The sequence below is a fragment of the Littorina saxatilis genome, linkage group LG17, assembly GCF_037325665.1.
Source record: "Littorina saxatilis isolate snail1 linkage group LG17, US_GU_Lsax_2.0, whole genome shotgun sequence".
NCBI lineage: Eukaryota > Metazoa > Mollusca > Gastropoda > Littorinimorpha > Littorinidae > Littorina > Littorina saxatilis.
This window is the reverse complement of record NC_090261.1, coordinates 25,485,078-25,496,212: the sequence shown is the minus strand read 5'-3', so window position 1 is coordinate 25,496,212 and position 11,135 is coordinate 25,485,078. Positions and strand designations below refer to the sequence as shown.

The 11,135-nt window shown below is 46.7% G+C and overlaps 1 protein-coding gene across 1 annotated transcript in view; it reads left to right on the top strand.

The window, feature by feature from the left end:
• LOC138953239 (follicle-stimulating hormone receptor-like) overlaps positions 1–9,702 on the top strand; it is a 13,722-nt gene extending 4,020 nt beyond the window's left edge. Inside the window, exons 4-9 of the mRNA XM_070325039.1 lie at positions 1,985–2,333; positions 3,250–3,598; positions 4,337–4,493; positions 5,155–5,401; positions 5,903–6,238; positions 8,404–9,702. Of these exons, the coding sequence (XP_070181140.1) occupies positions 1,985–2,333; positions 3,250–3,598; positions 4,337–4,493; positions 5,155–5,401; positions 5,903–6,238; positions 8,404–9,702 (2,737 nt within the window). The remainder of the gene's footprint in view (positions 1–1,984; positions 2,334–3,249; positions 3,599–4,336; positions 4,494–5,154; positions 5,402–5,902; positions 6,239–8,403) is intronic.
• The last annotated feature ends 1,433 nt before the right edge of the window (positions 9,703–11,135 follow it).

The following is an 11,135-nucleotide window of genomic DNA, read 5'->3' as shown; positions in this document are numbered from 1 at the left end:
CGCCAAATGGTATGGGGGCGAATTGGGATAACGGCGAAACAGGACTAATAGATCCCTTGACTTGGGGTAGTGCGACTCTGTCACTGCTAGCTTTCCACTCGGAGGAAGCGACCGGAATTTCCCAACGATGGGGCATCCTAGTAATGAATTTTTTTTTTTTTTTAATTCTTAAAATTAACAGAGTCGCGCTACCCCAAAAGTCAAGGAATTTCGTGTTTGTCCCTTGACTTTGGAGATGACAAGAAAATATCGGGCGCAAAAACGTGATTTGTAAAATTTTTCACAACATATGTCGCCTAGCGCCATGTATGTGATGAAACCATTCATATAGCTCTGCGGGAGCTCTGCACTTTTGGACGTCCCCATTTCACTGCTGTACAGCAAACATCGTCCCCAAATACCTGTTTGTTTCTAAAAAATCACGCTGGAGGTTGCATTTTATGTAATAACCTCCTGAAATGAGTTTTGACACTTTAGAATGGCATGTAAAATGACACATAACCTATGAAATGTCGCAAAAATGGGATGGGGGCAAAATGGGATAACGGCCAAACGGGATTGCGTCAAAATGGGACGTGGAGCTAATGGTACATGACATGGTGGTAAAATGACACTTGGCCTGTAAAATGTCACAAAAATGGGATGGGGGCGAAATGGGCTAACGGCGAAACGGGATTGCGCCAAAATGGGATGTGGAGCTAATGGTACATGATATGGTGGTAAAATGACACTTGGCCTGAGAAATGTCGCCAAAATGGGATGGGGCGAATTGGGATAACGGCGAAACAGGACTAATAGATCCCTTGACTTGGGGTAGTGCGACTCTGTCACTGCTAGCTTTCCACTCGGAGGAAGCGACCGGAATTTCCCAACGATGGGACATCCTAGTAATGAATTTTTTTTTTTTTTTTAATTCTTAAAATTAACAGAGTCGCGCTACCCCAAAAGTCAAGGAATTTCGTGTTTGTCCCTTGACTTTGGAGATGACAAGAAAATATCGGGCGCAAAAACGTGATTTGTAAAATTTTTCACAACATATGTCGCCTAGCGCCATGTATGTGATGAAACCATTCATATAGCTCTGCGGGAGCTCTGCACTTTTGGACGTCCCCATTTCACTGCTGTACAGCAAACATCGTCCCCAAATACCTGTTTGTTTCTAAAAAATCACGCTGGAGGTTGCATTTTATGTAATAACCTCCTGAAATGAGTTTTGACACTTTAGAATGGCATTTAACGCTCATTGAAGTTTTAACAAACTTTCTAACACCTAAAACATTCATAGCACCGATAACGTAATTCTAGCTCTGCACTTTGTGTACACATACGTCCCCATTTCACTGCTGTACAGCAAACATCGTCCCCAAATGTCTGTTTTTCTAAAAATCACGCTGGAGGTTGCATTTTATGTAATAACCTCCTGAAATGAGTTTTCACACTTTAAAATGGCATTTAACGCTCATTGAAGTTTTAAGAAACTTTCTAACACTTAAAACAAAAGAGACCCCAAATGCCTGTGTTTTGAGCAAGATGGCATTTTGATACACAGCCGACCCCAAATGACTGTAAAACCACCTATGTGTGTATATATATATATACACACACACACACACACACACACACACACACACACACACACTCACACACACAGATATATATATGTGTGTGTGTGTGTGTGTGTGTGTGTATGTGTGTGTGTGAGTGCGTACGTGTGTGCGTATGCGTGCGTGCGTCTATCTGTCTGTCTGAGGGTCTATATGTATGTTAATGCGTGTCTAGTGTTTGTTTGTGCCTAGTGTGCATGTGGAATTTAAGTTCAAAATTAAGTTTCTTATCACCTTAGCACTAAGAACAGTATTATGTTGCATTGTAAGTATTCTTCGACTCATTATGGCTGTGTCACGATAGCACCCCAAAACACAAACTCTTTCAGGCAACATTTTCATCTAAAATGGTGGCACATTTTCTCAACCCGATCTGACAGAAACTTGTCCAAGACTCGCATCTGGCACTTACCGACGGACGGCCTGATCAACATCAAGGAGCTGAACGTGGAGGATGTTCCCAGCCTCAAGCAGTTCCCCTCCGTCCTCAAGTTCTCCCACATCGACGTAGCCAGGCTCACCTACCCCCACCATTGCTGCGCCTTCCAGCACCCCGACAAGCAGGACCCGGATGAGTACAATGACTACGAGCAGCAACGACAACTCCGGCAGCAGCAGTTACACGAGTTGACTGCCCAATGTGCGGGGTCGTCCACCACCACGGTGGCTCCTGTGTCAGCCACCTCGCCGCCACCTAACATTCCGGGGTTGTACCATAAGACTGGACAGGTCGGTGTCCTTATTCAATTTTGTATTTGTTTGTATTGGTGGTGTTGGATTAAAGTTACCGTCCTTCTCGCGAACACCATGGTGTTCGGCACCACCACAGATCTGTCTAGGCTTTCATGTGTAGGAAGAGCATCCTGCCACTTGGACACATACCATAAATCTACGGCCTGGCTGCTTCATATGCAGAGTGAGAATTGTTTACGAACTAATTACACAGATTGCAATGGTGTCTGTTGCGAAAATAATATCGCGGGGAAAAAACCCGCTATGATTGGACTGCAACCTTACTGTAGATTTTCGGTATTTTTCCAAGGGAACGGATGCTCTTATTTCCCGTGAAAGCCAGGGTAGATCTGTGATGGTGAACACGATCGCGCTTACGAGAAGGATTGTACCAGCGTGTTATTCAATTATTATTGTAATACAATACAGCAACATGCTTGTGGAGAACAGCAACAAGCTTATGCTTTCAGCGCTGATCCTGGCCGACACTGATTGATATTGATCATTTTCTATAATGTTTCACTTTTTGAAAGTGCAACAATTCGTTTGCGAATGTTCTAGTTCTAATCTCTAGTTTAGACAAAGTCTGATTGATTAGTTTCCTGTCTTTTGCTCGCACTTTTAGAAGTCAATGATATTACTATCTTTCATGTTTATGTCATTATGCTTTAGTGTTGTTGTTGTTTTTTTAACCTTTTTCTCCTTGTTGATGCTTGCTTGCTTTTTTAACCTTTTCAGAACGATCAATCGTTTAGCACAATAATTCAGACATGTCCGGCATGCACAGCAGCATTCTCAATTTTTGTCTGGAGTCTTTTTCCTTGATCATTTTCTTAATTCTGAATGACACAACCAAAGACAACAACACCAAAAAAGCTACAACCTTGAAAAAATGTTACCTGTCTTAATACAGGCCCACCAGTACCACAGCAAGCGCTACCGACGCGACAGCTCAGAAGGGAAATTCGGGGACATTCTGCCGAACCCTTATCACTTCCAAAACGGGAGCCCTCCTCACGATCCCCGCGCAGCACCCTTGGTGGGGCTCGGGAACATCATCAGTCAACCCTCGTACGCTCGTGGAGGTTCCAACCGTGCATCGGGTTCCTTCGACGGGTTCGGCGGGTTCCAGACCCCCATTCCCCACACCACGCGGGTACCCCAGCACTACAGTGGGGGGAAGGGGGAGAGGGTTGGCGGTGGAAGAGGAGGCGGTGGTTTTGGTCAGTTTGATCATCCTTACTTGTCAAGAACTTCCACAGGTTGGTGATGGCTGGATTTTTAATTGTGAGATGGTTGAGCTTTTTTTGTGTAGATGTTTGGTTGGTTGGTTGGGTGGTTGGTAGGTTCGGATGGATGGCTACTTGCTTGCTTGCTTGTTTATTGAAAGGACTTTCCGGCCTCAAAGTCACAACTATTTTGTTTTCATCATATGGTTTTCTAGAGGTAGGAGGAGGTTTACTCTTCTACACATCAATTGTTCTAGTGTTCATAAGTCACGTTTAAAGTAGGTTTGTTTCGACAAAGATCACAACGTTCTTTGCGGGGCAGCTGTTCCCGACCTTTGTCTCGTGCGTACTTTGTTAAAATCCGAAATAATAATTGGCGCTGGCTACCATCACAGTTGGCGCTGCTAGTTGCAGTCTGGGTAGGACAAAGTGGCCGGAAGTTTGGATCTTCTTCAAATACTTGTTTCTCTTAAACTCTAGTGTGCACGTGAATGCAGTTGAAAAATCGGGAATGGAGTTGGTGGGAGTGTGTGCATAGGGGGGGGGGGCAATAGAAGGATGTTCTGGCATTTAAATATTTGATCCGAACGGAAATGAAATTGGAGATTAATTTCCCCAATACCCTGTGTAAATTACGATGTCATAATCTTATGAGAACGTCAATATTGTCAGTGCTAAATCTTAAAGAAATATTGTTACTAGCCTGTGTAAATATGGATGTTACGATCAATATTAGATGAAAGATTACATTAGTTTTGGTTTTTGCTCCAGTCAACCCAGGCCACCCTGAGAGTGGCTGGATGAACAAGCCGACCAACGAGTCTCACATCGTACACACGTGTGCCAACTTCACGCGCCGCAAAGACTACGCCAGTGTCGTCTGCACCCCTGTGCCTAACGCATTCAACCCCTGCGAGGATGTCATGGGGTGAGCAAGCGCTCTTCTCAGTGTGTGTGTGTGTGTGTGTGTGTGTGTGTGTGTGTGTGTGTGTGCGTGCGTGCGTGCGCGTGCGTGCGTGCGGGCGCGTGCGTGCGTGCGTGTGTGTGTGCGTGCGTGCGTGTGTGCGTGTGCGTGCGTGCGTGCGGGCGTGCGTGCGCGCGCGTGCGTGCGCGTGCGTGCGTGCGTGTGTGTGTGTCAGTGTGTGTGCGTGCGTGCGTGCGTGTGTGTGTGTGTGTGTGTGTGTGCGTGTGTGTGTGCGTGTGTGTGTGTGTGTGTGTGTGTGTGTGTGTGTGTGTGTGCGTGTGTGTGTGTGGTACAAATTTCGATCGTCCTCAGCATTCTTTCATTCCAATACATCATCTTTTCTGCCTCTGGTCCAACAGGTACGGATGGCAATTTGTGGGAGTATGATTTCAACGTATGACTACTTAGTGCGATAATCTTGTGATTGTCTTAGTTTTGTTGAATGGTTACAGTGTTCTTTGCCCATGTAAGATTTCTCTCTTTGATAATAGCAAGTAGTTACGAGTCACCACGTAATTATGGTTTGTGTTGCTGGCAAAACATCGTGCGGCAACCTTGTGATCTTGCCCATGACTCGATGCGGTACACTTTTTACTACATAATGTGTATATTTTTGTCTCAATAGGTACGAGTGGTTACGAGTCACCGTGTGGTTCGTACTGCTGGCCACGCTGTGTGGCAACCTGGTGGTGATCGTGGTGCTGGTGAGCGGACGCAGCAAGATGACGGTGCCCAAGTTCCTGATGTGCAACCTGTCGTTCGCCGACCTGCTGATGGGCCTGTACCTGCTGCTGCTCGCCTCCATCGACGTGCACTCCTTGGGGGAGTACTTCACTCACGCCGTCAGCTGGCAGAACGACGGGGGTTGTCAGGTCAGTGGCTGTTATGATAAGGTGTTGTTGTTGTTTTTTAGGCCAACAGGTGGTGGGATTCAAACTCTTAAAGTAATGAAAATGAAAAAATGAAAATGATGAAAAGATGAAATGATCTTTTGATATATCAAGTTTTCTTGTGTTTCTTAGGGTCATAATCATAAACTTACAGACACCTGTCATTTTCAGGTGACCGTCGTCATGACGATGGTGATCAGCTACAAAGTAATGTGTTACTCCTCAGCTGTACACAAATAACGTTTCACATCTTTCACTTGAAAACCATACCCAAAACATCATAGTTTCACTTTCAGCTGCGGTGATTTCTCGCGGTAACCTCTTCCGCGAGCTACTAATTGTCCGTTCTGATGGTGATAATCCTGGATCGATGGTGCGGCATTAGCTATGCTGTTCTCTTTGATTTACCAATCGGTAGAGAATGTTACCAATCCTTGTAGTCGTTTCATTAAATATACCCAAAACTTCTTGTGTTCTTTCCAGGTGGCGGGGTTCCTGACGGTGTTCTCCAGCGAGCTGTCGGTGTTCGTGCTGATGGTGATCACGCTGGAGCGTTGGTACGCCATCAGCTACGCCATCCACCTGACCAAGCGACTCCGCATCCGCCAGGCCTGGTGCCTCATGCTGACCGGCTGGATCTACGCCAGCACCATGGCTCTGCTGCCCCTGGTCGGCGTGTCCGGCTACGGTGCGGTCAGCATGTGTCTGCCCATGGAGGCTAAGGACGTGTGGGACAAGGTCTACATCGTCTCCCTGCTCCTCCTCAACGGCCTGGCCTTCCTCGTCATCTGCTGCTGCTACATCAGCATGTTCTTGAAGGTGAGGGCGCTTTGTTTTGCTATTCTCCACAGTAAAAATCTTGCGGTTTCTCTTCTTGTGGTTACACGTGCGTCTATAGAGCTTATAACTGCAAATTTAGATAATGTGGATACGGGTAGCGGACCTCAAACCGCGAAGCTGTATCTACACGTTACGAATCCGACTAACATTTTCCACAAAAAGACCTGTCGCTGTTATCCTTACAGAAGTCATTGCTTGCAGGTGTATTCCAGAGGATGCATGACAAACGCAGAGGACTTCACCAAACAGGTAGGCTGACCATTATATCCGTGACGCCACATGGACGTGAAATGTCTATACCCCCGTTTGATCCTCCGTCACCTGATGTACAGACTACCTGCATCAAACCTCACCTCCGCACTGCATGCTTTTCTGTGTGCAGAGTTGACCAAACGTATAAAAAAGCATGAAAACATTTGAAAAAGTCGAACCTGTCTAAAACGACCACCTAAGGGACCAACCAAAAATGTTTTTTTGTAGAGAAAGGTGAATTAGATTTCTTTTCAAATCGTTGGGAAGCATTTTGGGTGATCGTAATGGGCAGGTGGTCGCTACCGAGAGGTGGTTGCCAGAGCAGGTTCGACTGTGAAGAAAGGAACTAGGTGTCCTATTCACAGCTGGACTGTAGTTTAGCCAGGGAGCTGGCCGACCCGACTGACGAGTCTGCATTTATAAAATACGACCAAACAAAAGGCATTCTTTGTAACGACCATGATCAAATTTTACGTTTAATAAAAAGATGTAAATATTTTGAGAGTCATTTGAAAATAGAACATATTATGTCTATATCTGGTCTGTTCTTAATATACTAATAGCTTTAAAAAAAAAAACAAGACATTGTTAACTACTTTTAGCTGGAAGATTCTCTCGACTGATTTCTTTTTCAAAAACTAGAAGAGCAGGAACGTGCCATTTCTTGGAACACAGCCTGGTTATAAAACCAGCAGGGAAAAAACGTGGTTTTTACATTTAGTCAAGTTATGACTAAATGTTTTAACATCGAGGGGGGAATTGAGACGAGGGTCGTGGTGTATGTGTGTGTGTGTGTGTGTGTGTGTGTGTGTGTGTGTAGAGCGATTCAGACTAAACTACTGGACCGATCTTTATGAAATTTGACATGAGAGTTCCTGGGTATGATATCCCCGGACGTTTTTTTTCATTTTTTCGATAAATGTCTTTGATGACGTCATATCCGGCTTTTCGTGAAAGTTGAGGCGGCACTGTTACGCCCTCATTTTTCAACCAAATTGGTTGAAATTTTGGTCAAGTAATCTTCGACGAAGCCCGGACTTCGGTATTGCATTTCCGCTTGGTGGCTTAAAAATTAATTAATGACTTTGGTCATTAAAAATCTGAAAATTGTAAAAAAATTAATTTTTTTATAAAACGATCCAAATTTACGTTCATCGTATTCTCCATCATTTGCTGATTCCAAAAACATATAAATATGTTATATTTGGATTAACAACAAGCTCTGAAAATTAAAAATATAAACATTATTATCAAAATATTTTTTTCGAAATCAATTTAAAAACACTTTCATCTTATTCCTTGTCGGTTCCTGATTCCAAAAACATATAGATATGATATGTTTGGATTAAAAACACGCTCAGAAAGTTAAAACGAAGAGAGGTACAGAAAAGCGTGCTATCCTTCTCAGCGCAACGAATACCCCGCTCTTCTTGTCAATTCCACTGGCACTGCCTTTGCCACGGGCGGTGGAGTGACGATGCTGCGAGTATACGGTCTTGCTGCGTTGCGTTGCCTTCAGTTTCATTCTGTGAGTTCGACAGCTACTTGACTAAATGTTGTATTTTCGCCTTACGCGACTTGTTTTAGCGTTCCTTTCAGATGCAATTTATGACATTTTTGTTCATAATATCTGTATTTTTATGTCAATTCTAAGATTTCCTCCCTAGAACTAAGTTTACCAGATATTATTGGTTTTGAAAGGATGGTTCCATTGTAACCCAGTAGAATGTCGAACAGCTCCTTAAACAAAATTATGGCCTGTCTTCACAGTCTCGAAACAGAACCTGAAGGCAAAAAAAGCCGGTGTGAGGCAGTGACGGCATTGAAGAAGGCAGGAATTGTAACGTTAACTTTGCTCCCTTTGCATTGCTCCCTCTCCCCTGTGTCTGCAGGTACGGTCCAGCGACACCATGGCTCGCAGCAACGACGCCACCATCGCCAAGCGCATGTCCATCCTGGTGCTGACCAACTTCGTGTGCTGGGCGCCCATTGCCTTCTTCGGCCTCACCGCCTCTTTCGGCTTCCCCATGATCGACATCAGCAACTCCAAGATCCTGCTGGTCTTCTTCTACCCGCTCAACTCCTGCGCCAACCCCTTCCTCTACGTCATCCTGACCAAGCAGTTCCGCAAGGACGTCTTCATCCTGCTCGGGAGGTACGGCATCTGCACGGAGCGCGCCAACCAGTACAAGGGCACGCACACCAACCGCTCGCACACCAACTCGCGCCACGGCAACGGCATACTTCTGCAGAACGCCCAGCACATGTCGGACATGAGCGTGCTGTCACACCTGAGCACCAAGAGCTCGCGCTACTCGCTGAACGGCAACACGCCCAAGCTGTCGCCGCAGAACACGCCCCAGACCACGCCCTCCAGCTCGCCCAAGTCCTCGCCGCTGCGCCGTCTGATCGGCGTGGCCGCCTCCGCCATCACGTCGCAGGCGTCATCGAGCAGCAACGGCAGCAACAACGGCGGGGCGTGGAGCGCGGTGCCCACCTCTGAGAACGGGGCCAAGCCGGGCTGCAAGGAGCGCAAGCTGAGCGTGGTGCCGGAGACCAGCCAGGCCTCGGACGACGGCAGCGGCTCGCACGAAGAGCGAGTGCTGGAAGGCCGCGACTCCCTGCGCGACCTTTTCGACGGCAAGCCACACGGCCGTGTGCGCAGCGCCAGCGAATATGTCGTCATGTACAAAAGCGAGACGCCGCAGCAGACGCAGAAGGAGCGGGAGCGTGAGATGAGTCGTGAGGGCCGCCGCCGCTGCGCTCGTTTCGGATACGACAGGCAGCCGTCCCTCGACACCAGCATTAGCAGCGCTACGGAGACCTCCTACATCAGCGACTCCTCGTGGACGCGGCTGGACAGCTTCGGGTCGGGGCAAGGTCAAGACGGCGAGTGGCCGGGCGTGGCCAAGGCGGTGGCTGTAGCGGCCGCCATGAAGGCCTCGGCTTCATACCCTGACAGCGGAAGTGACGCGCCCATCAGCCCCACCCTGGCGCGCATGCGCCTGCGTTTCTTCCCGTCTCGGTCGAGGAGACCCTCGGACGGCGAGAGTCCCACGAGACCTTTGCCGCACACCCAGCTGAGTCGACTGATCTACAGCAGGAACGGCTCTCAGGACGACAACTACTCTTCGGGCACCGACGACGACCTTCTGGACGATGAAGCCAAAGTCAAACAGTCTCTGTTGTAGCGCGCAATTTCTTAACGAAGATCATTCGTCCTGCGCTCTTTAAATTATATCGGAGCTTGATCATAAGCAGCCTTTATTGAAAGATATCTCTCGGGACGTAAAAAGATTGCCGAAGATATTATCTATGAAGGCATTTTGATGGCGTCGTGCATTGTAAAGCTGAGAAAAAGCAGTCTTTGCAGCAGCGTGTTTACTCCTGGACAATAGTTTGGACGGCTGGTCAGTCCGAGTCGAGGTATGCTCTAATGAAATGACACCTCCGTTGAAGACAGACAAGAAGCGCAATGGTCAAAGATGACGTGCGCAACTATAACATCGTCAAACAGTTGTTCATAGCGTGTAAGATGTGGGTGAATATGAATCCAGTAACGGTGCAGGCGTTGGATCACGCCATCAAAGTCGAGCAGTCTTTGGTGTGACGCTCCGCAAAGTCCTTGACTTGTACTTCTTTCAGAAGATGACTTTCCTCTTCATTATCTTCAAAGTCAAACTCGAGAAGCCATTGTCGTGTTAGATGACATTGGTGCAGAAATGTGACGGATAACATGGGTTGCAAACGTTATTCTTCCATGGCGTAGATGGTGAGAAGAACAAGTTTCTGCGATCCTTTTTGGTTTACGTTCCACTGAAGATCATTCTGAACATTGTTACTCTGCCAAAAATAAGAGTGCTTTTCTTGACTGGGACTTGGTGACTATGTCAACATCATTCCACTTCCTCATTAAAGTGAGATCCAGGGAGAAACAAAACACATCGACGTGTTTCGACGGCGTTCGCAGCAACACTGGGGTAGTAGTTTGAGAGATTATAACGAGCTGATAGTCAATTCATGGTCGAAGTGACTTAATATTTATTCCGTACATGCAATAGTCTATACCATAAGTCTGGTCGTAAAACTTAAAGGCATTGGAAGTCTGAATCCAAAAAAACATTATGGCGTTACATTGCGGAAACCTCCATTTATACTTAGAATACAGTTTTCAGTATATCTCTTCTTCGGGGTGTTTCCCAAAGAGAAGCGGAACAGAAGAAACCACGTGATATCCTGAATAAATGTACCGGCCCGTTCTTCTCGGCAATGAATCCTTCAGTGTCGACTATTTTTTGCTGCTACACGGGACCTCGTGAAGAAAAAAGGGATGATGTTTCATCCACTGTCAATAAGAATATCTCTGCTGTCTGTGTTAAAAGCCAGATACCCTTGGATCTTGACGATTTCCTTTTCAGTCTTGAGTCGAGCGTTTGAAAATGCCTGAGCCTGAAGGCGGGTGTAACTTACACCTCTTGGTATAAGTCTGTCTGAGAGATGAGGACGACAGTTGGCCAGATGGCCAGAATAGCGCGCTGCATTTTCCTGCATAGAACTACGGCTCGTCTGCCGCGACGGTGCCTGAGCTAAACATTGGCGGGCACTGCTCACAGCCCGACACACG